Source organism: Nomia melanderi, chromosome 7 (genome assembly GCF_051020985.1).
Source record: "Nomia melanderi isolate GNS246 chromosome 7, iyNomMela1, whole genome shotgun sequence".
In the NCBI taxonomy this organism is placed as follows: Eukaryota; Metazoa; Arthropoda; class Insecta; order Hymenoptera; family Halictidae; genus Nomia; species Nomia melanderi.
In genome coordinates, this window is record NC_135005.1 from 7099158 (window position 1) to 7126824 (window position 27667).

The 27667-nt window shown below is 32.2% G+C and overlaps 3 protein-coding genes across 8 annotated transcripts in view; all 3 read right to left on the reverse strand.

Moving 5' to 3' along the window:
- Positions 1-107: 107 nt before the first annotated feature.
- Positions 108-8286, reverse strand: LOC116424392 (uncharacterized). 2 transcript variants are annotated; one of them, XM_031970730.2, is made up of 8 exons: positions 8112-8286; positions 7191-7319; positions 5058-5265; positions 4304-4782; positions 3203-3380; positions 2106-2327; positions 1257-1486; positions 108-572 (listed from the first exon to the last, which is right to left on the reverse strand). In XM_031970730.2, the coding sequence occupies exons 1-8, from the start codon at positions 8136-8138 to the stop codon at positions 411-413; spliced, it is 1635 nt and encodes a 544-aa protein (XP_031826590.1). In that variant the 5' UTR covers positions 8139-8286; the 3' UTR covers positions 108-410. The 2 variants fall into 2 exon arrangements, with proteins under 2 accessions (XP_031826590.1, XP_076225342.1); XM_076369227.1 differs by lacking the exon at positions 7191-7319.
- Positions 8287-8583: 297 nt separating this feature from the next.
- On the reverse strand, positions 8584-21257 carry LOC116424355 (uncharacterized). Its single transcript, XM_031970652.2, has 11 exons — positions 21247-21257; positions 19192-19474; positions 18982-19123; positions 18391-18614; positions 17720-17848; positions 16127-16209; positions 15604-15808; positions 14172-14313; positions 13321-13514; positions 12815-12957; positions 8584-10445 (listed from the first exon to the last, which is right to left on the reverse strand). Exons 1-11 carry the CDS (start codon positions 21255-21257, stop codon positions 10307-10309), a joined length of 1695 nt encoding a protein of 564 aa, XP_031826512.2. The 3' UTR covers positions 8584-10306.
- Positions 20023-27667, reverse strand: part of LOC116424393 (proton-coupled amino acid transporter-like protein acs) — a 46052-nt gene continuing 38407 nt past the window's right edge. For 4 of the 5 annotated variants that reach the window (XM_031970734.2, XM_031970731.2, XM_031970733.2 and 1 more), the window contains 5 exons: positions 27264-27536; positions 25965-26143; positions 25403-25435; positions 24918-25090; positions 20023-24339 (listed from right to left, as the gene is read on the reverse strand). In XM_031970734.2, the coding sequence (XP_031826594.1) occupies positions 24098-24339; positions 24918-25090; positions 25403-25435; positions 25965-26143; positions 27264-27536 (900 nt within the window). In that variant the 3' untranslated portion in view covers positions 20023-24097. The remainder of the gene's footprint in view (positions 24340-24917; positions 25091-25402; positions 25436-25964; positions 26144-27263; positions 27537-27667) is intronic. The other variant, XM_031970732.2, reaches the window with a different exon arrangement.

Consider the following 27667-nt stretch of genomic DNA (forward strand, 5'->3'; position numbering starts at 1 on the left):
GATTGTATACATAATTGTGGAGAAAAACAGAGAACTGTGAAATGTGAGGGAAATATGTAAAAATAAAATAGATTTATTACTGATTAAATAAAATTACACCGAATTAATTATTACATTTCGTGTAAAGGTACAAAAACTTTTTTATTCGTTTTGAATCATAATATCATTGATCCACTTTTATGATTATTACAGAAAATTATTGCACGCAGAAGAATTATGAGAGAAACAAATTGTTTTGAAATAAATATTAATTTCTTTAATAAATAGCAATATCTCATATATTACGTAGATTAAAAATATCATATATTTACATAAATACTGCATTCCGTGGTAAAATAACAGGTACATTATGCAATTTATTACTAATTTCTCCACTTCTATAATATAATAATACTAAAACTCGCTAAAACTTAGCGAGCAGATAATGACCTTGCCATCGCTTTCAATTCCTTCCTAGATATCTTGCCAGACTGAGTGTGAGGTAGACTCGGTAGAAACTTTACACCCCCACGTAGCTTGTATGGATCCATTAAATTATTTTCCACCTTCATCATCAATTCAGCTGCGGTCACCTAAAAATTAAATTAACATTTACTAAGCTACAAATAAATTAATTTCTTAGATAAGTCAATCATTTATAACTTCTTTCGCAGCTTTGTTGCGCAAAAATAGTTCACAACAAATGATACATCAGAAAAAAGGAATCTATATATGTAAATACATTTGCTCTAAATTATAAATATTAATAACAAAGAAATTTTTTAACTATGAACAAACAAATAATTCTGATATTTTTAAAATTTCGTTTAAAACCTTCTTTTCAAACAAATGATTTATAAATAGTATGAGCTGATACATTTTCTAATCATTTTTCAAAATTTGTAAGACACTGTTGTTTCATTTGATATAGCCTAAATATTTACTAATTATCAACGGTCGATGATCTTTTAGTAATACTTATCTTGTAAAGTATAAACTACAGAGAATGTAATAAGTAGGAATGGAAAAAGAATTTTTTACTTTTTCGCATAATGGAACCTTTCAACTGTTACATAGATTAGTGCAAAAAGTTCGAGAGTCTTTAAGTTTAGAAAGTGCTGACACAACGCAATGGAGAATGTATTAATATCGGCGGAGTATGTTTTGAAAAACAGTGAAACTATTGGTTCAAATTTATTTGTGACTTTTCTCATTCCTTCCCAAAACTTTGTAGCGACCCACGTAAGGGTGAAAATGAAAGAATTGTAGAATCATACTTCGTTATTAGGCACTGTGCTAACGAAAGCAATGGGATGCTCGTCGTCCGTGGGGTGAGGTATGCTGACGACTGCGACCTCCAGGACACTCGGGTGTAACTGTAAGAGGTTCTCAATCTGAGTCGGTGCTATCTGGTATCCCCTGAATTTAATGATTTCTTTCAATCTGTCAACAATGAACAGTTCCCCTTTCTCATTATAATAACCGAGGTCGCCCGTGTGTAGCCAACCTGAAGTCAAAATAGAAATCTTAAAAATCTTGTATATTTAATGTCATATAGATTAACAATAGAACTACCGAGCAGCCAAATTGACTTTTGGAAATTTCTTTACAGAAACTTTAAAAGTGCATCTATTGAGATTGTAATTGATTTACAATCCAGTTTGCATACTGTTAAATCAACTTCTTTCGTAATTTCTTAGAAAAGCATCTGTTGTCTTTGCCATAATTACGAAAAGAAGAAATTACGAATAGATCATTTCGACCAGTCTAGCAGTTTTAGTGTTAACAACAAATTATTATTAAAAGGAACGCAATTTAAACACAAATCCGTTTTTATTTTTACTTGATTAAACCATCAATTTATACTGAAATTCAACTAGAAAGATTAGGACAAAAATTGAAAACATTTTACGAAACATAATGCTGATTAATATTAATATTAATTTGATAAATGTGTGAAATTAACACAGATCTAATTGCGGCAGTTTTTTTTTTAAATTGATTTATTTTTCAGTTTTGTAACAAAGTTCAATGTTAATGAAATATAAAAATTTTCTTTTGGAATGCTGATTAATTGTTTAAGGTTTAGGTAATTGGTATTATTGATTAGATAATATTGCACTCACCATCGTTATCGATTATTTCTTTCGTTGCTTCCGGGTTTTTATAATAACCGTTCATTACAATGGGTGATTTCACGCAGATTTCACCGTGTTGATTCGAACCTAAATTGGTGCCTGTCTCAACGTCAATGATTTTCAGTTCGCAGTTTGTGCAAACCGTGCCACAGGAACCGCTAGTAGCATTCGGCCTTTGAACAGCACATATTCCGGATAGTTCAGTCATGCCTAAGTTAGAAATTTAACCGTTGTATTGTATAATCGTTTTTTAAAAATAGTATTTACATGTATGCAAACGTAAATGCAAAACGTAAACGTAAACGTAAATAAATCAAATGAATTTTTTTCAAAAAGTATTATATGCAAATATACAAGATGTTTTGAAAGGCGTGGCCACTGTTTCAGCGGAGTATTTGAAATTTAAATTATAATTTCTTTTGCACATATATCGTGTCACTTTTTATTATTTATTTCATAACTGTTATTAATTAATAAATGACCAGTAATCATTCAACTCCTATGAATGTTTCGATTCTCCACGAACATATGTGTCACTTGCGAATCAATGACAATTAATTGCTAAAATGACTTTTATTTTCTGTAACTTCGTATTATTATTACGTATTTTTAACGTAACAATGCCAGATACGATTCATCGTGCATTCTTGAAAGATAGCCTGTTATCAACAGTCATTTTGGTTTAGCTTTGTGCAAATTGCAAAAAATAACAATGTTTGTAATATTTACAATTAGATTAATTTTAACATCGTTCGCAAGAAATAATACAAAAATACTATGTTTTTTTGTAAGAACAGACTTGGACAAACTTTTAAGAATTCGAATTTTGACATTGGTTTCTTTTAAGGAAAGGAGGTTCAATAATACCAGGAATAATATTCAACTTATTTTCCATGTCAATTGAACGAACCAATAGAAAAATTTGCACCTTCTTTTTTAAGAATAGATCTCAAAAATTGTCTACAAAAATTGTTATATTTTCGATTTGAAAATAAATCCTTTTCCTCCATCGCGTTCTTTACGTATGAAGACATTGAAATTATTATATTCATTATTTTATTAATCAAGAATTTTTCAACGCTTACCGTAACCCTGTAATACTGTCGTATGTGGCAGATTTTTCGTCAGTAGATCTTGAGATTCCTTTTTCAAAGTGGCACCGCCTACGAAGAGGCACTTTAAGCTCGAGAGGTCGTAATTCTGCAAACCTTTATACCGTATAAATCGATTGCTCATACTGGTACTCAACATTAACCACGTAATCTGCGATGTAAACATCGATATACACATTATAATTGAAACAATATTTCAATTCTTAGATTATGGAATGATAACATTAAAATGCTATATATAATGAGACCTAAACAATTCGCTCAAAATTAAAAGGCCAATTAACATCTCAGATCACGAGATCGCAAGTGAGAAGATCGCTTGCAAGAGAAAGAATTATTTATGAGTGGTAAGTGTCGGAAAGACTTTGTTAGATGGTCGCAAATTAACCTTCGTAGCAATGAGTTGTATAGAGTTGTGTGTTGTATTCAACCATTACCAATTTTGGTATTACAATAATGCTGGCTTAAATTCCATAGTTTCGAGTCCGCGGATTTAACCGAGCAGAAAAAACAAAAGGAAGCTATTTTCTTTCAAGAATTGACTCAAACACAGCCTGACAAAAGCAAAGAATCGATATCGAGAGTCGAGACAGTCATTTTAACTTTACCTTCTCAAATGCAATGCCAGTGAATTTCTGAGATCGTTGTATTTAAAATGAGTTCAAACACGATGGAAATCGGATTAGTTTTACCGATTTAATGTAATTAACGAAATTAAAGATTCATTTCTCCTAAATCGATAAAACTAGACAAATTTACGTCGTGTTTGGACTCATTTTAATGAGAAGAACCTCGACATTCAATCGGTACTGCAATTGGGAAGGTAAGATTCAAATTATTGCAATTGAAATTTTCTTCATTGCATGTTTATGCTTGCGGCATCTCTTTGATTTGTATCTGTATCTCTTCGCCTCATTGTATTCACGTTACACTGAGCTCGAGTAGAACAAAGAAAGAGTAGGGATGGTACAGCGGGATTTAGCCGAGCAGATTTTGTTGAATTTAAACGGACATTATTGTAATAAACATTTATAGTATAACCCTCTATTATTTCCGATGTATACATTATAATACCTTATACTTCTCTATGATTTCATAGGCTGTTTGCACTTCGAATTCCGGTGGGATGTATTTCTTCAAGCCGAGGGAGATGCTCTTTAGGTTAAATAAGGTGCCGCTGATCCAATACAAAGAACTGAACCACAGCGGCGTCTCCATGAGTAGATTGAACTCGTTTTTATTTTCTAACAAATCTTGGGTCGCTTTGTGCGACAGTTGCACTCCTTTCGGCAGGCCAGTAGTACCAGAGGAGAAGAGTATTATCGCTGTGTCCTTGAGGTTCTCGATTTCTAGGCAACGGAAGCCTTCAACTTCGGACTCGTCGTGACCCTGAAGAATCTCTGCGAACGGTATAGTGCCGGAATATTCGCCAAAAGTGACTACTTGTACGTCGACAGTTTCGATCTTCGCTGCTTCCAGCACAACCCCAGCTGACTGTTCGTTCGCGAAGATCACTTTCGGCTCAGTCAGTACCAAAAAATGGCGCGCGAGATCTGTTTAAAATTGTTCGTTTAACTGAAATGTATTTACTTGACTGATTGTTTATTTATGATAATAAACAATGTGTATATAAATATTATAAACATTTAATGTTAAATTAATTAAGATATTTAGATATTTTAGATATTTTCTAGAGCTATGATTAACTAATCTATATTTTTTACTATTATTAGCCCTCGTCGCAAAGGCGTTTCACTTTATCCACCCCTGGTTGAGCATTGTAAAGCCAGAAGTATATTTATTGAAAATAAAAACGCTTTTGGCTTACTGGTATTCATCCCATAATCCCATGGATTGAATATGGCACCAATGAACATCGCCGCGAGACACGGAATGAAGCAATCCAGGTGATTGTGGGTCGACACTGCGACAATGTCTCCTTTCTTCACTCCTTGCTTCTTTAACCACAGAGCACATTTTACTGCGCGGTCCAGCATTTCCCCGTAAGTGTCCTCTTTTCCCGTGACAATGTCCACCTGGAATATCACATTCAACTTTTTTCATATTGAAAACAATAAAGATAATGAAAATAACGCAATGTATCTTCTAATTGTTAAATCTGTGTAAGAATAGTGTAAATTAAATAATCAAATGGTACCGAAGAATAATCTAAAAACACTTTTATGGATTTTGTTCGATGCACGTAGAAATATTTTAAATGAAAATTCATGGCTTTGACTAATAAACCAGTCGAAGAACTTTTATCGTACCTTCTTTTACTCAATATCATTCCACAGCTGCAGATTAAACTGACTTAATCACTTTTCTAAGTAATTGATTTTTCATGAATTTTTTTCTTTCATGTGCAAACTGTATACGTTTATGTTAAACAAATAAATAAATGTTACTAATAAAATTAAAAAATAAAATCGGCATTTCATTACAGTTTAATTCTACATTATAATAGCCACACATACTCTGTGTTTGGCGAGTATATGTACTCATCATTGCTAACTGTTTGCGACACAGTTTAGGCACACACTTTTCAAAGTAATGGGTTTTTTAATTTTTGTCCTTCCTTTTGTTTCTATTTCCACTAAGAAAAATTTGCCATCGAACTTATCTACCTTCATTTTATAGTCTGTTATTTGATTAGCTATGGTAGTTTAGTGTTAACAGAAATTTCTGATAAATCTTTTCGTAGACTTTCTCAGAATCAGAAGTTTTATGATTGTTCATATTGATTTTTAAAGTAACGCTATTATACGTGAACGCCATTTTTACTAGCGCAGAGCTCGAGATTTAAGAAACTGACATTGAACCTAGCCATTAAAAAATTGAAGCTAACACAACTGACAAAGAATATTATTTAGTCTAGTAATAATTTAATCAGTTGAGTAATTAAATCTTTAACGGTAATTTACTATATAACTAAAAGTTAGTATCTAATTAACTAGTATTATTATCTAATTACTAGTAATTTAGTAATGTGTAGTTATTATCCAATTGATAAATTATACTTGCTGCTGTCTCATTTGAATAGAAGAAAAGGAAAAAGGCTATGGATGTTGTCCTGATTATTTAAAAGCAAACTTAAAAGTCAGATCATAGGTCAATGCCAATTCGAGGTAAAAAGTGTCCTGTTACGTCGATAGACTTTTTGTTCTTTTTTTTATCGTCCTTTAAGTAGTACTTAGAAATGTTTAATCATTTTGACACAGTTTTGAAAGAGTCTGAGCATAATTGTAATTATTATCGATACTACGTTTGTATATTAAAGATTTTGATTAAAATTGATTTTCTCAAAAACTCTAGGTGATGGGAAAAAACGGATTGCATATTCGAATTCAGCATGAGAAATACGATAAAGATCACCCATTAAACCTTTTGTAAAATTGAAAAGATAAATTTTGTAGGCCAGTGCAATTAGTTAAAGATCAAATTAATTCTACATTTCACATCGCTTACTGAATGCACTCTGATAAACGTTGTTGCAAAATAATTCCAGTGCAGTATCAGTGCATAAAGTACAATTACATATTAAGTATACATGCTTGATGCACAGAAACAAAGGCTCTCATTGATTATTGCGCAAGTTTCACACACTATTCCACACGTGCACATAATCGACGTGTTTGATGACTTTTATCGACGACTGTGAGAACAGTTTCATACTGAGGAGATTCCAGCCGTGTTTTCATCCGATTTCTCTTTTCAAGTCGCTTTAATCGCGCCTTTCATACGTTTCACTCGCATTGAATATTTCATACCAAGTGGTTCACGAATATTCATGCAACATTCAATTTTTATAGAAACATTTTACAAAGTATATGCATAAAGATCTGCTGTCATATTACTACATATATTTTTAAGAAACTGATTTAATTAGCTGATTGTTAATTAAAAGACTAATATTTTATATAGTTATATAACCATCGATAGATCAAACGATCCGTCTTACCTGAGCGATAGAATTCGAATTACTCTTCATAGAGTCGTACAATAACATCGCACTGCAGCTATATTTATATTCTATCGGTCTCTTAACTCCTATGAGCACGTTGTTTTTGATTGTGAAGAGTGGCTCCTCCTGTGAGCAACAGTTACATATCGTAAACATTATTCGAATCACGTTTCAAAATCTCTTATCATAGCATTGTCTCGTTACATTGACTACACTCAATTCTCATTTTACACGATTTCTATTTAAAACGAATTATTCTTCTCTTTTCATACAATTTATTTAATTTAACACGAATCAGAGGGAAATTAATTCTCTTTTCACACGATTTGGTTTAATTCAACACAATCACACGAATTTTAACATAGTTTACGGTGTTATCTTGACGATCCCATAACTCTGGAATCAATCTCTCGGATTATATTTCTCGTTTCATATGATTATTTTGATTTAACACGAATGAAACAAAAAACCATTTCCTTCTTACACTTTTATTATTTATTCAACTAAATATTCAATAAGATATTGATTTAATTAAAATTTCACTGAAATTCAAGCATCAATTTTCAGGGAATTATTTTTCCAATTTCTTGGGTCTGCAACCAATCTCTATTTTTCTATGAATTTAATTTTTCTCTTCTCACAAGATTTCAATTTAAGACGAATCATTTTTGGTTTGGTTGGTTTCAACGCGAATTAAACAAACATTTATTTCCTTCTTGCACTGTTATCATTTATTCAACTAAATGTTGAATAAGATATTGATTTGATTAAAATTTCACTGAAATTTAAGCATTAATTTTCACAGAATTACTTTGCCAATTCCTTGGATCAATTTATATTTTTCTCTATGTACAATGTTATTATTTTTTTGCGTGAAAACAGAATTCAGCGTGTATCACTGACAAAATTCTATCTTACATTTTCCCTCGTGCTTTCCGCGACCATCGTCGATGATTCTCTAGAAGCCGGCCAGCGAATGCGACTGACACTCTAACCGTCTATGCAGTGACAACACCAGGAGCTCGGCTTTGTTTTTTACGGTGCACTTGGTCTCCCTCCTCTGCACAGTGGCACGCAACCAATTGAGTGATACCGGAGTAGTTGGCATTTAAATTCGATGACGACGAACATGCCACTAAAGTTTCTACGGTATTCTTCCCCGTCGTTTCGATGGGTAGGCGAATTGGTCACGATAGTTTTCGCGGTTGAAAAGTCGAGGAAGATGTTGCCAGAATGCAACACGCCTTTCGACTGACAGTCTGGAAACGTATTTCAGCCATCTATCGTGTTTATAGATGTAACGCTGTCCTTGAGCGATCAATTAACTAGAGCGTATGGCATAGACGTTTGAGCAATGTCAATTACAGCGATTTCTGTATTACTAATTATGAGTGAACCTAAAATTTTCATTACTGAACAATTTCGAGGGATCTAGAAATGTTTTTAGAGAAGTTTGTGGGATCTTCTGCAATGTTGTTCGAACTGACGTGAAAATTGAGTAATGAGAATTTTTTATGGATATCTAACACTACGTTTACTTAAGTACATCTTAGTAAACCTGGAACCTTATTTGGTAAATGTTTACGTCGATTTCTTTTCATGCAATTATACGAATATGTATTCTGATTGTCTACCCTTGAACCTCTATTTTCTGAAAGCTATTTAATTATTTAATTAGTATTTTTCTTATTCTTAGTAAAAACGAGAGTCTTTACTATAAAGAATTTTTATACTTCTGAAGACTTCGAAAAAGTTACAGTAAATTTTCATTCATAAACACACTTCAATTCTCTCTCTCTCTCTCTCTCTCTCTCTCTCTCTCTCTCTCTCTCTCTCTCTCTCTCTCAGTTAAGTTTTCAAAATTAGAACATGCTTATATTTGTGATTGTATATATTTACGTTAATACGTGATATATCATTTTCATATAGTTTTAATACTGAAAAAGTGTACTAAATATTGCAAACATTAAAATTAAGTTTCATGTGTATGACATACTTCTTAAATGCAATGTTATTTTCCTTCTCATTCGTTCTATGACGCAACCGGTCATTCAATAATAGAATTCAAGTTACTTGGGCAAAAAGCCATCATGATTAAGAAAATTAATATTTAGAAATACTATGTTGCTGAATCGCCGAGCTACTGAAACATATTCCGTTTTGTTTAATGAAAACGACTTTTATAGATAGACACGTGATAAATGATGTAACCCTCTTGCATCATACATTCTCTATTAAATAATCATCGATTTATTCGTGCACGGAAAACCTTGTATCTATAAAACGAGCCAACCTAAAATAGTAATACATCATTTACGTCTTAAAATAAAAATCTGGGATAGTACCTTTCCACTTTGAATACAAAGATTTACCTAATTTCACAACTAAATCCAAGAAACACATTTAAAAATTCAATTCGCACCATTTCAGTGAATCTATAGACAAACCAAGTTGCAAATGACAATTAAATTAAATTAATTTGCGATCGACGAACACTTGAGAAATACAAATTTCATAAAAAATCCTCATCAAAAAAGAAAAATCAACGTTTCTATCGATGCAGGTTTCCCAGTGCAAAATTTACCATTTCAATTAAAGTTTAAAGAAATTGAAGTTTAATCAGAAAGTCACATGAAAAATAAAGGTAAACAAATTAGACGATAAATTTTTCTTAATGAAAGAAACAAAATGAAAGGCAAAAATTCAACAACTGATTAATGGGATAATATAGAAATTCATATAAAGTTACATGAACGAACGAAAACGCAGAATTTTTAAGAAAATTTGAAAACCGGTCGTTTGACCGGTTGCGGTACGTTTAGTGTTAAGTTATTGGATTTTGTCCAGAAAAGGAGCGTTTGACCGCACTGGACGGAGGTTCGGCTGTTATTTTTCCTGGACAGACCGAGGTGGAGCGTGCGACCGACTCTCCTTGCCCCTCTGCACTTTCAGCTGGACGGACGTTTCTCAAGACGTGAAAGCTGCATTGTAGTGTTATCAGCGAAAAAGCGTAACGAGGGTTTCAACGAACGGTCTCACACGTTGCTGCAATTATTTCGTAACCGGTTGCATGTAAGATTCAGCGGCAAGTCATTGAGATCACGTGCAGCCGATCACTTCGAACGAGTTGCAATTTCCTTTTGCAGCCTGGCGGCTTTACGTTCTTCCAATTGTCTTCGTAACGCGATCACTTCCGGAGAGGTAATCATTGACACAGGTGGTCGCTGGGACTTCGACGACGAGGTGAGTCGCCTAAAAAACGAATCGCCGATTAATTATTGTTATCGTTCGAATCGAAGTAACTCAGTAACTAACAATAAAATTACCAAAGAATTATCCTAAAATTTATTTAATTAAAGAAGAATATCCTTAAAATTTAACAATTAATGTAATCATTGTATTAATTATTATATTAATAATTATTGCTGTTCCATCAATAAAAATTTAAATGTCGATAACCGCATACATGCTAGGCTAGGGACCTCTCGAGGGTCTTAGCAGGTGAACAGCATCCCACCTGCTCTTTGACTAGCCAAGACAGATATGAGAGCTCTGGAAAGTGGGCTCGGCACTATCAACAGTCTACCTCAGAGGTGGCCAAACAGTGGCGCATGCGCCAAACGTGGCGCATTGGATGATTACAAGTGGCACATTGCATCCTTGTGCACTATTCATTCATTTTAAGTGCTTCAATAAACGTGTGCCTTTTGAGCTCACGTAAATCAATTAATTTAATTGCGAGATTGAGTTATTCCTTTTCCTGCTCTAAGCGAAGCAGCTCCTGCTTCTATCTCTATTTCCCTACCACAACCGTGAACGTAAGAAAGTCGAAGAGGTGCTTAAGTTGTATAGCATATCTGAACTTGTCTGTGAACAAAATTGGCGTATGGTATGCAAAGGTTGGCCAGCTCTGGTCTACATCTACAGGACTCATCATTCCAGGAGCTAATCTGGTAAGGCTTTGGTCTAGGTTGATTGGACCTAGTCTCAATCCCTCGTCCATAGGGGCCACCTGGTGAAGCTCTCTGGGAATATACTTCAAAACTCGGACTTTTCTTTGTCCTTAACACTAGAACTACCGATCACTTAAACTGACTTCTACAAATTTCTTTATAAAAGCCATAAGCGTGCGTTTATTGAGATTTAATTTGAGTTGCATTTCAGTTTTACTATTACTGAATTAGTTCCGTTAATAATTTTTCGTAGAAGTATCTATATCTTTTCAGTAATTGTAAAAGAGGAAATCAGAAATAAGTCATTCTGATCCATCTGGTTGTTCTAGTGTTAAATATCTTCTTGAACTTGACTTCGAGCAATCAGAGGAAATATCTTTCTGGGTATATACCTCAAAACTCGGATTTTCTTTGCCCTTAAGTATCTTCTTGAACTTGACTTTGAACAATCAGAGAAAAATACCATATGACTACAGTTATGCAAACATGCATGTTGCAACGAGTCAAGCTTATTCCAATTCGCTAATATCAACTACGTTTCGCATACATTCTGTTACATAATGCAATTCAACGTGCGACATTGCTGTATCATTAATTCAACAATTATCTTTGCAATTGTGTTTTTCAGCTGCAATCTCAAATCATGCTGACAACTCTTGGAGTCGTAAACAATTAAATTTTTGTAATGAAAATCGTTGAGATTCAAGTAAGCCTAATGATTCTTTGTTTTTGCGGAAGAGATGACTTGATTTGACAGTTTTTCTAGTTCACAGCTCTATAGCTTTGATTGGTTACGAGTAACCGTATTGACGAACAGTAAATTATGTAGTGATCGAAAATATCAGAAATTAGGAAATAAAGTGTAAGATAATCTTAGTAAAGGGAAAGTCGAACGATGGTCGTCTGTATTTCGTCAAAAACAAATTTTCACTATTTTATTTTACGCCTACAAAATCCTGTCGTATAAAAGCCTTAGTTCTCCATACATAACAACGACAATGATTCAAGTAATCGTTGCTGTAATGGTGCTACTTTCATGCTATTCGTAAACAAAATTATCTGAAAGTAAAACTGAAATGAAGCAAAAAATGGGGATCGAATCTCGGTGAACAGTTGGATTTTTAAATATTGTTACATAATTTTTCTATTCATGTAAAAAATGTTTTTTCGAAATATCAATATTTTTCATAATGCTTATTTGTATTATTAAACATTACCACATTGACTTTCACGGTGGTTACTGAACCTTCTGAATTAATTGCAAACGGCTTTAATAAGAAGATTGATGTTTTGTAATTATTGATTTTTAACTAACTTATAATGTCCTATTGTATTTGGAGATATTTAAGAACATAACTAACCAAATAATAGTCTAGATCATCAATAATTATTTCTAATATTATTTATATTTATCGTAAACAAATAAATAAATATGAAATGCTAAACATTTTCGTGTTAATCAACTTGTTAAATGATTTACGTTAGATTTGATTTTGGTTGGGAAAAATACATAGGTAAAAATAAAATAACAATTTTAAATCTATAAATCATACTCACTTTAGATAAAAGTTTTTGAATATATACAGTAGTGCGATTTCAGAGGCTACTATCGTATCTTTGCAATTGTCAGAGACTGCAAACAGTAACGCAACGCAGATGATAACCTACTTGCTGACTTTATAATCCTCGAGTGCTTTACGAGTGTCTTCAATCATAGTTTTCTGTTTTTCGCGTTGTTCGTGAACGATAACTTTGCGATTCTCGATCTCCTCGTTGAGCTTCATCTTCATCCAGAACAGCCTCTCTTTTAACTAAAAACAAAGCCCTCCATTTTCTATCAATTTTTAACCGTTCGTAAAAAAACAATTCTTCAATAAAGTTAATTTTAAGAGATGTTTCTTATTCTGGAAAAATAAGAATGTTTTTTTTAATAAAGTTAATATTAAGGTATATTTCTTATTCTAAACGAATAAGATTGTTTTTTTCAATAAAGTTAATAGTGAGATATGTTTGTTATTCTGAAAGAATAAGATTATCTTTCATTGTAATAAATCATCTTTACCGTGTATATTAAGACCAGTCATTTGATCGATTTCCGTTACGGTTAGGATTGATGTAGATAAAATGGTAATCGGTTTTTTCACTTCCTATTGATTAATAAAAACTTATCGAACCTCTGCGTACGACATTTCGCAAAGAAGACCCAAGCCCCTGGATTCTGTGGGATCGAAGACTTTGCAAGCGAACGATCGCAACGACTGAATGGCTTTAATTTCTTGAATCAACTTGATCTTCCTCTGAACCTCTTTCTGTTTTTGCTTGATCATCTGTGCTCTCAACTGACGTGATTCTTGAGAAACTTCTGCGGCTAGTTAAGATAATTCATCCATATTAATATCAAAGTCTGCATTTTATTTGACACGAGTTAAACGAGACAACGCGGATATTTCGAAAAGCAGAAACAGAATTCTCTATAAAAGTTGACTTCGAGAAAATTGTCTTATATTTTTCAAAATTTTAATGAACACCTTTTTGGATTATCTATTTTAAATATAATCATTGTGATTATAAGGATTGTACATATTTATATTGTATTTATATTGTACATATTTTAATATATTCTTTGCTGGCACAAATTATGTAATTTCATTTGTATGGCCAGTTCATTTAACTTTTCATTAAAGTGCGTTTAAGATGCAATGGAGATAGACGTGGTGGGAATTCAAAACACTTTATTAATTAAGAGTGTATTCATGATTGGTAGCAAGTAGATTAAGTAAACAAAATGTTGCGTAATATATTTAATTCTATGATCAACTATTAATTATAATATCAAGAAAATAAATGTTACAGTATTGTTATGATTATTATACTATTTTATAATTGGCACGCGTTATATTTACTTTTTCCAATTATGAATTAAATGTTTTAAATTGTTACTTTCATCGTGGTTGCACAATCGAAATTGCAACAAAAAATCATCTTTACATTTTATAGTAATTTATTATACAGAAAGATGTTGTACCTTTTTGCCGTTTTTCATCGACCATGGCGTTCAAAGCATCACGGGAAGCTTGCTGGATTTCACGGCACCGTTCGAAGATTTCTGCCATTTCCTTCACATGTTTTTCCCTCCATTTCCCCAGCTTCTCATTTAGTTCCTGTTTCTTTGAATCAATAGCATTATTATTAACAACGTTGTTAATTGTGCTGTTTAAATAGGGGAAGTGGGGAAAAATGGAACGCTTATTTTTTAATCGTAATAGAAAGTATCTGGAATAATAAATGCATGAAAACTAATCGGTCAGTTTCTATCTGATCTTCAATTCTAATTTGCTATACATTAGTACGATTACACGTAACCAATTAAAAATATAAACGAAGAACATATCAAGCGACTCCAGTCGCCCCCGTACTAAAGTGTTCCATTTTGCCCCGCGCGTCGTAATTTAGAAAAGCATTTAAAATTTACAGTTTGGTATGAGATAAAGTGATAACTCAAGTATCAAAAATACAGTGTAAAGAACATAGAATTCAGTATTGTAGTTATCTTATTGAATTTTTTCATCGGAAGGTGAATAAAAATACTTCGACCATTTATGTAACATCAAAACTTTTTCATTGAATATCTTGCCAATGCTTTTAATCGAAAAATAACTCACGCACTGCTTTGCAGTCGATCTCAAACTACATTGAGGACTTATTAGAACCATGTCATGCGATAAACACGATACGAACTCTTTATCTATGAAAAACATTACTGTTCCGTTTACCCTACATTCCCCTATTTAATAAAAATATAATATCATTATTAACCCTTTGCCATCGAATGCCGCCGTAATGGTGACTCCAAACATCAATGTTACAAATGAAAAAACTAAACTAGGTTTTGTGTTCGAATAGTATAAATATTTAAATAGTAAGAGATTGATATATACTTTCCTATATATACTAAAATTTCGATGAATAATTTAGATTTTTGTAGAAAGAAGTTTTAGGAATTTCAAAAATTTCTAAAAGGTGAATGAAGTCAATATAATCTACCAAGATTTCTAATTGAATTGTTTATGGACGGGAGGAAAGCGAAAGAAACGAAAATTAATGAAGAAACAATGAACAAATCATTTACAAAAGGAAGGAAACTCTGTGACTAAATTATATGAATCTTTATAAAAATTCAAATGTTCAAGAACATATTTAGAAAAATATCACTAAAAATAGAAAATTGTTTTTCCTAACAAGTACCATAAAAAGAATTTTACTTGGAATATTCATATTTCTTCGCCTCATGAAAAATGCTACGTCATGGTCATTTTGCACAATTTTTTGCACTTCCATATTACTTGTAAATGCACAGTCTATTATGACTAATAGATTGACTCGGCAAATTTTTTATTTCTACAAGAAACAATCTTTGAACGAAAGGAAGTTTCTTTTGTGATATGCGCGATTTCTACCTCTTTTCGCACACTTTCAGCATGTTGCTTAATACCGTCCAGCAGTGATTGCTTCGCAATAAACGCACCCTCGCGACTAATCAGCGCCAACAAGTGTTTCTCTTGTATCTTCGATGATTCTTCGACTCTCTTCCGTTGACGCTCCTCTTGTTCGAATCGCGCAATGGAAGACGGATCAAATCCTCCCTCTGATAACTCTTTCAATCTAATTTTATCGAAGATGATTGATCGTTGATCATTGCATGGAAATAAATTTAAATTTTTAGTCGTATAATTGAAAATAATATAAATCGTCCAGGAATAAACTTTGTTAAGTGAAATAAATTATTCTTATTATTAATATTTATATTTATTATTAAAATTTGATAGTAATTACACAATAACAATAAGAGAAGTTTCTATTCACAAATAATAGTATTATGAATAATAAATAGTAATATTGTAAGTATCAAATTTTAATGAATTCTTTGCAAAAGAAAGGTATCTACTTAAGAAATTGATAATGAGTATTAAATTCAGTTACTTTTTGATCTCCTTTTCTTCGTCGGATATCACGCGTGCACACTCTCTTAATATGGAAGCTGCAGTCTGTTTAACTTCAACCGGCTATTAAATAATATACAAAATTATTTTTCATCCAATTTTTGTTTATAATATTAAAAATGTAATTGTGTTTAAAAAAATGAATTCTTAATTTGTTGTTTCATAATTGTTGAAATCATGAAGGTATGTTTTCAGTGGGAAATGATAAATACATTAATTTCTTTATGTAAATGCCAATTTTAAACAAAATTGAAATTCTCATTTGAATTAACTGAAGTAAAAGTTATTATTATTAGATATAATTCGATATTTAGAGAAATTCAATAGAAATTAGTTTATAGACACCTTGAACGCGGGAACTCGTTTGCTTAGGAACACCTCTTTCGATTTTTCCTTCATCTTCGTTTTCATGGAATGTTTTTCGCGTTGCAAACAACTAGGTGCATTCTCGTTCGCGGCATGAAGCAATTGAATTGCATGTGCTTTATTTACAGCCCGCAGCGATTCCAATTTCATTTGCGTCGACGGTTTCACGTAATTCGTTATAGGAACTTTTCGCGCGAATCTCTCCACCACCAAATCCTATCCAGTACACGAAGAATCTTCAAACAAAGAAACCTTAAATTTTTATTAATTTAAATATATCTAGTTCCACTATCTTAACATGAAATTAAAATGTAAATTAACTGTATTTCTATCTTGTTTTAGTGTCTCGAGAAAAGTTACATTAATAAATGTTAAGTCTTAATTGTAAAGTTAAATCATTTGACAATTATATATCACACGTATAATTATATTCAATTTAATTACTTACTTAGCTATTTATTAAACGAAAATTCATATTTGATTATATTTAATTATTTAAATGTAATATTTAGAATTCTGTGTTAAAATTTTATTAATAATAAAATATGATATATTAAAATATAAAATATTAATACTCAAATTTTATTAATCGAAAATAATGAGACAATAGTAAATAAAAAGAATGTATTATATTTTTTGAAAAGAGAATGAACTTGAATCACAAGATAATCACATTGAACGTATAGAAATGGAAGGCTAAGCATCGGTACTATAAATAATCTGTTTTCTCATCAGTGATCATTAGTACTACTTAAGAAATGATTTTCCTGTTATTAGGACCAACTCTACTGCCAATTAAGTCATTTTACATTCTTGACACTGGACCTCACAACTTACAATAATTGCAATCGGTGTAACTAGTGTAATCAGTTATTAGTAATAACTTATTATATTTGTTAAAAATTCTTCGAAGAATCATTAAAACCTGTATTGCTTTATGGATTCGATTTGTTTGATAATAAATTACTAAGGAAGTAATACTGAATATAATAAGTAAATGATATAATACATACTACAAAAATATAATCAATAATAAGAATATTATTATTAGAAAAAATTAATATTTTTAAAGTTACTACCGTAACGAAAACGATCCATCAAGATATCATTACCAGGTTGACACGTAACGTTAACATAGAAGTAAACTGTAATTACATTTCTCCGATTGTGTATTATTTCCCGAATTATAGGAATAAAAGTTGTTTACTTCCGGTGTAGCCGGAGGTACTCCCGTGCGTCGTTTTGGATGATTCAAAACATTCATGAAGACGGGAATTGTAATTTTCTTTGGCTGTTTTCGTTTCTCAATCGTCTCTTTTATGTTTTCACGAAGTTTCTGGAAACAATTAATTGTAAGAATTACTGACTGCTAAATTTGTGACTGTATTATTTCTTGGATAGTATACTTTTGTAACAGTAAGCATATTTTTTAAATTAACCGTTTCCGGTCGGAGTATTCCGAAAGTAAGATAAATACTCGATTAGTCGTAAGATAAATACTCGAAATAGTCGTAGCGCTCAGTCGGTAATAAATTAAGATATATATGGTTTATATTTACTTATTTATTTAACAGTTACGATAAGGTACCTGAAGGAAGAGTGGCTTAGTTGATGAAACAATCGAATGTTTGAACCAAGCGATATTAGGACGTCGACCGGAAAGGATTAGTAATAGTAATAGTGATTTAAATAGAATTAGTAATTGAAATAGCAAGAATAATAGTAATTGAAACAGAAATAGTAATAATAATTTCATTATAATACTAATAGTAATTTAAATTGCAAAATAATGGTAATTTAAATAGCAATAGTGATAGTAATTTAAATTGCAAAATAATGGTAACTTAAATATTAATTTCTCTTATAGTAAAATGAAACCTCTAAACACGAAGTCGCTTCCATAAATGGCAAAATCAGCGTTCGCTCCACAAAATCTTCGTCAAATTCCAGGCAACCGAGTTTATGGAAAAGATTTGATGTTTCCGAGTAAAGCAGATACGAAACCATGAACAGCATTTTCTTCATTTTGAAGTAATCGAAACAATCAATGGATTCTTCGAAGAATAAATTAAATATTCTGTACGCGAGGATGTATATGAGCACTGTAAAAACGGAAGTTATACTTTGTGTTATATTTTTGATGTTTGTTATATTAATTAATTTAGTAATTAATTAAGATTAATTTACGATTAAAACATATCATTTCTGATTTTTGGAAATACAAATCGCTTTGAATTATTGTCAATAGTATAGAATATTTAATTTGAATTTTCTCTATTTTGTTGTAATTTCTTATTTGTCAATAATCAAGATATAGAATAAATTTTCCCTGAATTTTAACTCTCTTCTATAATTTTCAAAAAACAATTTTCTTTAATTTTCACTTTCCTCTTTAAATAGCAAGGATTAATTGCAGCTTAGACGATAATTTTCTTATGATACACCATAGAAATACGTTTAATCACAAACCCATAACTTCATGTAATTTGTCACAATGGTAACGATGTCGTTTTTCCAAAAAATTTTTGCTCACACCCTCTAAGAAATTTTCGTAACGAATAATATTCATAAACAAATCGATTATAATATTTTGAATCGAAGTTGGTAGATTCTGTAAATCGAAAATGAAATGGCATATTAATAATTCATTTAATAATGTTTCAAAATGGCATCTTTAACCTTAAATTCATCTGGATGACTGCAATATTTCTTAACCATATTATATTTAATTTGACACTTTTTAGTCGGTTCTTCTCCGGTGAACAAAATAATGCAAAATTCATCTGGACTAATTTCGTGGCTGGTCTTTTTATAAATGTCCAGCATTTTTATTAGTGGAATTAAAATATTAAGTTGAAAAACGTTCGCTTTCTTCAGCTGCACGTAATAATTAAATAGTTCGCATAAAGTTCTTTTATGTAAAATTGAAAATATACCTCTTCCCCTGTGCAATCCATTTTTGCTGAATGAAAAATAGTATTCTTAATTCTTTGTAAAGTGTTACTGTATAAAAATGTGAAAATTTGTGACTGAAAATTAAATCAGTTCTATGTCAAAATTGAAGATACATTAATCAGAATATTTACGAATGATTGATAATTTCAGAGTGCATATGATGGCTTCAATATTGTTTTAAATTTATATGTATTCGGAAACTTTTAACAAGCTTCGATATATATTTAAAATCATTATTAAACTTATTAACAGTTAGCCAGTTTATACATTTAGTCATTTATAATGTCAATATAATTTTCAAATTTCCAAATTTTCGAATGTCCAACTATGAAATGTGCAATAACTTTAAAAATGACTACTTTACACAATAATTGTCGGTACGTATTTACATTTTCAATTTGTCAAAGTAATCGTAATAATTTTTCGAAAACAATTTTCAAAAAGAAAACTTTTAACAGTTTCACAGTATTCTCGCATATGTTTAAAACATCCAAACCAATGTTTCCCACGTTCGAAATCCCCTTCTCCAGTGTAATTGACATCAAAAAAGGAAAGTCAATGTTTGAAACAGTTTATTTGCAAATTGTTAACCGATCAAATCACCACTGAACGGAATTGGATACATAAACAGATAATACGTTTCATAACTTCATATTTATTATCACCCATCGACCACGAAGAAATTGAAAAGCATCACGCTACACGGCTAATACCTAAAAAGAAAATAAGAAGAAGAAGAAAGCGTGTTTGAATATCTAACCTGTTACACGTATAAAGTATCCCTGAGAGAATTTGTACTCCAAAGCAGCACAATAAACTTGTGTATCGCCTTTTCTAACATCGACGAGACGCTTAATTAATTAATACTATATCGGTACAATACACTCACGGATAGTCCTAGAAGTCCATCGTCGATTCGAAAGCAGCACAATTAACAGAAAAGGACGATTCCACGAATAAATAAATACGTTTCTCCGTATAGAAATAATTAAAAAAAAAGAAGAGAAGAAGAACCTTAAATCGATCTTGTCACTGACAAAATGTTATTTTCACAAGAGTATTCTGTATATTTTTTTTTTTGATTTCCACAAGTTTCTTGCATAATTTTTCTCTTCGCTCTACTTATGTATATATATATCTATGTATATTTGACAAAAACCGCAGGTTCGTTTTCATTGGTCTCTCGTATCACGGACACGAGTAGACGATACAATAGCTATACAATGAATAAATTAAAATGGAAGCGCGCCTGGTAACTTTTTCTCGTGTACAAAATTTTGAGAGCAACTGTCGAAATTTTGTACTCTATTCAGCTATCGAGTTTTCCTTGTTTCCTCATTTCTCGATCCTAGAACTACCGAGCAATCGAATTGACTGATTTCAATTTTTGTGGAAAAACTTGAGTGAAATTTCGATTGATATCTATTTTGATTTGCATTTTATTGCGTCAATTCATTTAAGAATTTCTCGCATAAACAGCTGTAAGTACGTTTTCAGTAATTATGAAAGAAAATATTAATCGTATATTTTCAGTAATTATTAAAGAAAATATTAATTGTATATTTTCAATAATTACGAAAGGAGAAATTACGTACGAGTCATACCGACCACTGCGGTAATTCTAGTGTGCACATACTCTTCCTTTCTTTTTTCACCACGCTCCTTTTGGATTTATAATATTATACAATCTATACGCATAAAATATGTTTCAGTATTATAACGTAGGTTCATTGATCGGTGACAAAAAATGTACAATCGAACGATCTTGTTCAATCTCACATCGCCTCCATGACTAACATTCCTTTCTTTTCTTTTACATAACTAACTTATACTGCGAGAAAAAGAAATAAATAAAATGTACAATTTACAACGATGTTACATCAATCTTCTTACAGCTACGATTCACCACTATCACCCCAGCTCGACGAATGCAAGGTCTCTATGGACCCTCAACTGTACATTTTCAAGAGTTATTCTTATTTGTAATAACAACCTTGTATATTCTCAATTATTTAATATAATCATAATCGATTACAATTAGAAATTATAATAATTCTAGAGCAAAACGGCGGAAAGCATTTTTCCTTCGAAACAAGTTCATTTGTTGCTAATTTCAAATGATTACAGTACGAACGTTGCAAAAAAACTGCATTTTTTTCTTATGATTAAAAAACGGTTTAACTTGGATGAAACAAAATTAAACAAAAATTTTCTTCATATTTGAAAAGGAATTGATTTGTTTACAATTTTTAAACTACTGTTGATATGTTCACTTGGTGTAGTACTGTGAATAAATTAAGATGTCAATTAAATTAAATGAATGCGACATGATTATAATGGGTCCGAATGAACCCTGTATTCGTCGAGTGAACCACTGTTCAAGGATCGAAGAGTTGAAGAACGGTTCATCCGCCATGAAAACGTCTCGCGTCGCAAGCACTTTCAAGATTATAATAAAAAGTCCTTACAATAAATGATGTAACAATAACAATGTATGTGAACCGTATCAATACTAATCAATAAATAATTGTCGCTCAGGGTGATCTATTTTTGTCGCAATACTATATTTCTGTTGCACTTACAAATCAATCGTGTTTCAATCCTTTGTTTCAATATTTTCTTCAAAATTGTGCTCTATAAACTTACTTCACTATTAATAATTCACTTAAATACAAAAGAATGTTAAGCTGATTAAAGATGAAACATCGATAATGGCGAAATCATTTTTGAAATGACTATACAATATCTTTATTTTCACATGGATTTATGAAAAATTCATTTTTATGCTCTTGAGTTGAAAACCTTAATATCAATGCTATTATATAGGCTAACACACTGAACTACCACACCCGACAAAATGACATGTTATCTTTTTTATCTTTCAATTGATATCTTAAAAGCGTTAAATGTCTGAAATGATTTAAAAAATAAATAGTTTCACTATAATACTATAATCAGTATATAAAGGAACCGAAAAAAATCTATTATTACAAATTTTGTAAGTATTACACATTAATCATGTTAAACGTCCGGTAGTTCCAGATGCAACGCGACACCCTGAGCCGACCAACGACGTAATTGCTTTCTCACAGCTGCAAAACGTGGTCGTTCCGCGATCCACGTTCGAAAAATCAAACCAGCCCTCGGGAAAGGCTTCTGAACGATCCGTCTCCGCGTCGTCCGTTAAAAAAAGAAAAAGAGTCTATCCTTTTTGTCTTTTGCATCACACGATCGTCGAGTATAATAAAAATCGTAGATAACGATTGAAACAAATGTCCGGGCGAATCATCTGTATGTATGTATCTTCGCGCTCTCCACTTCCCTACTTCCGGTTGTTGCTTCGCTTTCAAAATTCATTAGAGCTACGTATCACGGTAATTATACAGTCGGTTTCGTTTGCGTTCCTCTCTATAGAATCTTGTTTATACCTTACATCGAACAGTCTACGTATCTACGGCATAAATCTTATGGCTAGTGTGTCGCTTTCGGGACTAACAAACTAAACATCGTTCGAATTCACTTGAATAGGCGTTAATCGATGATTGCAGTTACTAATTTCGAGAGACGAAACAAAATAATGATTATTATCGCTCCTTTGTTCTATTTCTTTCTTGCCAAAAATACAAAAGGGGATCAGTTGTGTTAATGCGTATTGGGTTGGTTTAAAAGGCTCGTCATTACAAATGTCACTTCGCTAAGTTAAACTTTGTTTTGAAACTAAATTAAACTAATTTTGGCGCGTTCTACTCGTAAGTTTTATATTTTCCTTTGTTATTCTTCTTAATTTACCTGTAACACTCACTCATGCATTACAAGATAGATTCAACATTGAGAAACAGAGCAGCAAGCCTTTTCGGTCAACCCAATGAACCATTAGTTCAGAACCATCAGTTGCCTTCCTCGCGTTCTAAAACGAACACATCGAATCGACGATTCGAGTTTCAGTAATTTCGAGATTTCGTTACCCTGTTCTATCGAAGTTCTACGAAAAAGTATCGAAGTTAAATATCAAACGCATTGATTAACGTTTAGTTAGCGACAATTGTCCGCTAATCGAAACATTCGAAGATACGCACCACGTGTATCAAAGATTCAAATGAAAATAGAGAAACAGAAGGAAAAATGTGTTGAAAATAAAGTAAAATCTTCGTTAACTGAACAGATAAGAGAATTAGAACGTGTACGACTAATAAATAATACGATCGTGCGGAATTCCGCGGATGGAAGCTCAGATTTTTGTGAGCAATACAGACGTTTGTCTACGATGCCCGTGTGAATGTCACGTTCCGTTGGTTCCGCGCATACACACAAATACCGCCAGGAGATCACTTGATGGTTAGCTCGAGGAATTCGGATGATCGATCAATGTTCATCTTTTCTCATCGAATTTTCTATTAGTGTTATATTCTAATCCCTGAAATTTTCGATCGCTAATTTGCTGTTGGCCAATACGGTTCGTGTAACCGATCAAAACTATAAAACTATCAAATAGAAAGACACGTGTTGCCCCTATGCTGTTGCGCTAGACATCAAGTCATCTCTCAACTGTAAGTGTTAACGATACCTTTCCTTTTTTTTTTTGGCTCACTTTCGCTTTTTTCCCTTTCTTTTTACAACGCTAGGACTTAGTTTACTTGCTAAACGCGGCAATGATCGAGGTGATGCTTTCGTACGTTCCAGTGACGAAACCTAACAGCCCGATCAGCACTATCACGATGTCTTTTGACATGGTGAACATCCCAAGGGATGCGTTCTGACCACAGACGACCATTTCGATGATCGGTGGAAAGATGAGAGCCAGCGCGGTGCTGCTGACTGCACCCACCAGCGATATGAACAGGCCGAGTTCGGGTATTGCTTCAGCTAGGACAACTGCAATAGAATGATTGTCATTAATATTTATGAAAGATATTTTTACAGACAAAATTCATGGGAATTTACTATATTTTGTCTGTATTCAAATGACCGTTCTTTTGAGTTTCCATGGTAGAAATATAATTATTAAATATAGGAATTAATTGGACTTTTCAAATATAGTGTCTATTTACAGAAAGACAAGAATAATCATTTTGTAATAAAAGTTTTGACTTAGAATCATATTTAGTTTGCAAAAATAACGCAAAAGTAAATTTTCTTCAATTTTTGTTACTATTCATTTGAATTAAATTAACATTCGAGCAACTAAATAAGAAAACTTACTTAATTTTATATTTTTCAATTTAATTCAAATGAATACTAGTAAAAATTTGAATTTACTTTTCCATTAATTATTTTTGCAAACCAAATAGGATTTGTTTTGCAAACATTAAATTAAAATATATTAAGTTTGAAACAAGGCTTTACATAAGAAAGCTTACTTAGTTTTATACTATTTAATATAATTTAAACGAATATTAATAAAAATTTGAGAGTATACAAAAGTAGAATATAAATAAAAGTTCCATACTCACACGTGAGCAAACATAACACAGAACGAAAAACAGTCTCAGCTAGGACCGGCCACCTGAACGGGCCAAATTGTTTCGCGATTGCTGGCCACATGATCGCGACAGGAACGTAAAATTGCAGTGCATACGTGAACAATATACTTAACGAGATGGCAACTTTTATGCACTGAGGTAAACTGCAAAAGAAACAAAACAATGTTTATCGCGAGTGATCAAATATGTGATTTTCGCTTCGCGAGTTTATCACGCACGGTCAAACACGCGTGCGGATTACTCGACGCCGCGAACGAAACTAAGAACAACGTTAATTTTCAAACAGCAACATGCCACGATTAGGCGTCAAAACAAAAGAGAAAAACACACCGTTAATGAGTTCGTTATATCATAAGGAAAGGGAACAGAGAAATTCACCAAAACTCTTGTCTAATTCGAGCAAGCATCTGAATCATTACAGCACTTCGAAACAAAATACTATATGAAATAGAAACCTTGAATGCACGACGACGATTTTTCCATCCACCCTTCGTATGCAACAGAAAATTATGTTACAAAGAGTTTTCTCTTAACTACGTTTGCGTCTTGCTATTTTTCACTATCGTTTGTTTTGTTTCATAGAATTTTGATTATTCATTACGCAGATTTATCACCTGGACGCATAATAATCTATTGTAGAGTCGGCAAAGCGATTTCGTTTTAACATCAATAAATTATGATTTAACGACTTAAGCTACGGAGAACGTGTTCTCTGCTAATCACTTGCCAAATTTTGCATTCTCTTTTTTTCAATGTCTTGAGAAAATCAGTAAATTAATGGCTGTGACCAATTTTAGTAAAAACTTTTAAGTTTAGTAAAACTGTAATTGAAGAACAAATTTAATAATATTCTTCTTTTAATTTAAAAGAAACAATTTAAGGGTAATTGAAACGTGTGTATTTAGCAAATGATTAACATGTTTTAATAAAATATTGGTACGAAACAATTTATCGGCCGTGTAAAATAAAAGTATACATATTGAAAGGGAAATCGAAAAAAAATAAGTTTATACTCACACTTCTTTCGATTCGAGATTTAACGTGACAGATCCGGCCACATCGTCGCCGTATTTTAAATAAGATACGAAACCCATCGCGACGAACATGGCGCCCACAATAACCATACCGACATTTAAGACTCCCAACGGCTTATTGAAATTACTCGGTTTCTTCATTTCATTCTTAAGAGGTAAAACCTGAAATCAAACGTAATCGATCATTTTTGAAGTTTCAAATTACTTTTTCACGAAAATTCAATATGAAAGAGATATAAAGTTTAAAAGAAAGATCGAAGTAATGATCAATTAACGAACTATTAATTTGTTTCAAAAGCAATCAAATCATATAATAAAATAATAATAATAATTTCAATCTTCAAATTTTAAGTTCAGTAGGAAGAAAAGTAATATTTTCATCTTCATTTATATGGTACTGCAAGTTTTACTGTTTACTTAAAGCCCTGTTGGTAAAACAGAATACAGAAGTATCAAATTTCCTGCATTCAATCGAATTCACTATCGATAATGATTAAACAAAATTAATAAAACCATATATTCGATTATTATTATTATTATATATTATATTATATATACAACTTCCAAATCCTTTTTAAGAAAATTGGATATAAAAGAAATATAAAGATTAAAAACAAGATAACAGTGAAGATCAATCACTGAACTATCAATTCGTTTCGAAAGCAATCAAACCATCCAACGAAATAATAATAATTAACACGTTAACTGCCACGGCGGTCACCGAAGAACCTGCTTTCAAATTACAATGAAATAATTACAACTTCTACGAACTGATTGTAACTGATCTCAAATAAAATTGTTCAGTAGTATAAATAACTACATAATTAGTAAAAAAGAATGTTTTTACCGTTCTTAGGATAATCCACGGGAATGAAAAATTTGCATTTTTGTCAAGGGATGGTTTCACCCCTTCAAAGTGAAATTCAGCGCGAAAAATATTGCAATGTATTAAGCTTGACTTGCTCTAGTTACACACAAAGTTTCATAATCGTTTGAATTTCCGGGTTCGATAACTTCCCTTGTAAGACAATTTACCGAATATGCCCTCTGGACAAATTGCAGAATGCATTGGGAATATAAAAACAAAAAGTAATTGTTGAATATATTACTATCTATGTTACTACCTAACTACCAGCAACAACAAAAATTACAGCGCCGGGGTCAACGTGTTAAACGTCGGAAAGGTGAAACACATTCTCTTATTAGAGAATAGAGTGACGAAACTACCGGTGGCCAAAATTAAGTGTTACATAAATGCGAAGTAGCGTGTGTGGACGCTTACCAGCGTAATACCCTCAAAAGAGTATATCACAGTGCCAAAGAACAGAGGCAGATCGTGCCACTTGGCCACGTATGCCCTCTCGCGAATGGGCGGCAGATCGCGGCACATTATATACATGGTGGCGATGTATCCTGCGATCACTAGGAAATTCGCCAGCGACGAGATGGGCACTAGGTACTTCAGATTCCTGATCCACGTGCTCAGCATTATGGGGATCAGGACCACAGCCATGTGTTGATGAACGTCCATCTCGATTCCGTACACGTCTAACACCTGTCGACAATGAAATCGATTGAACCTCGAATGCAGGGTCACTTTAGTCGAAGGATAAAGTACAGTATTCTCGCTATTAATACCCGAAAATCGGGACTGCAATCGGGCATCCGTAATCGTGCAGTGGTGTT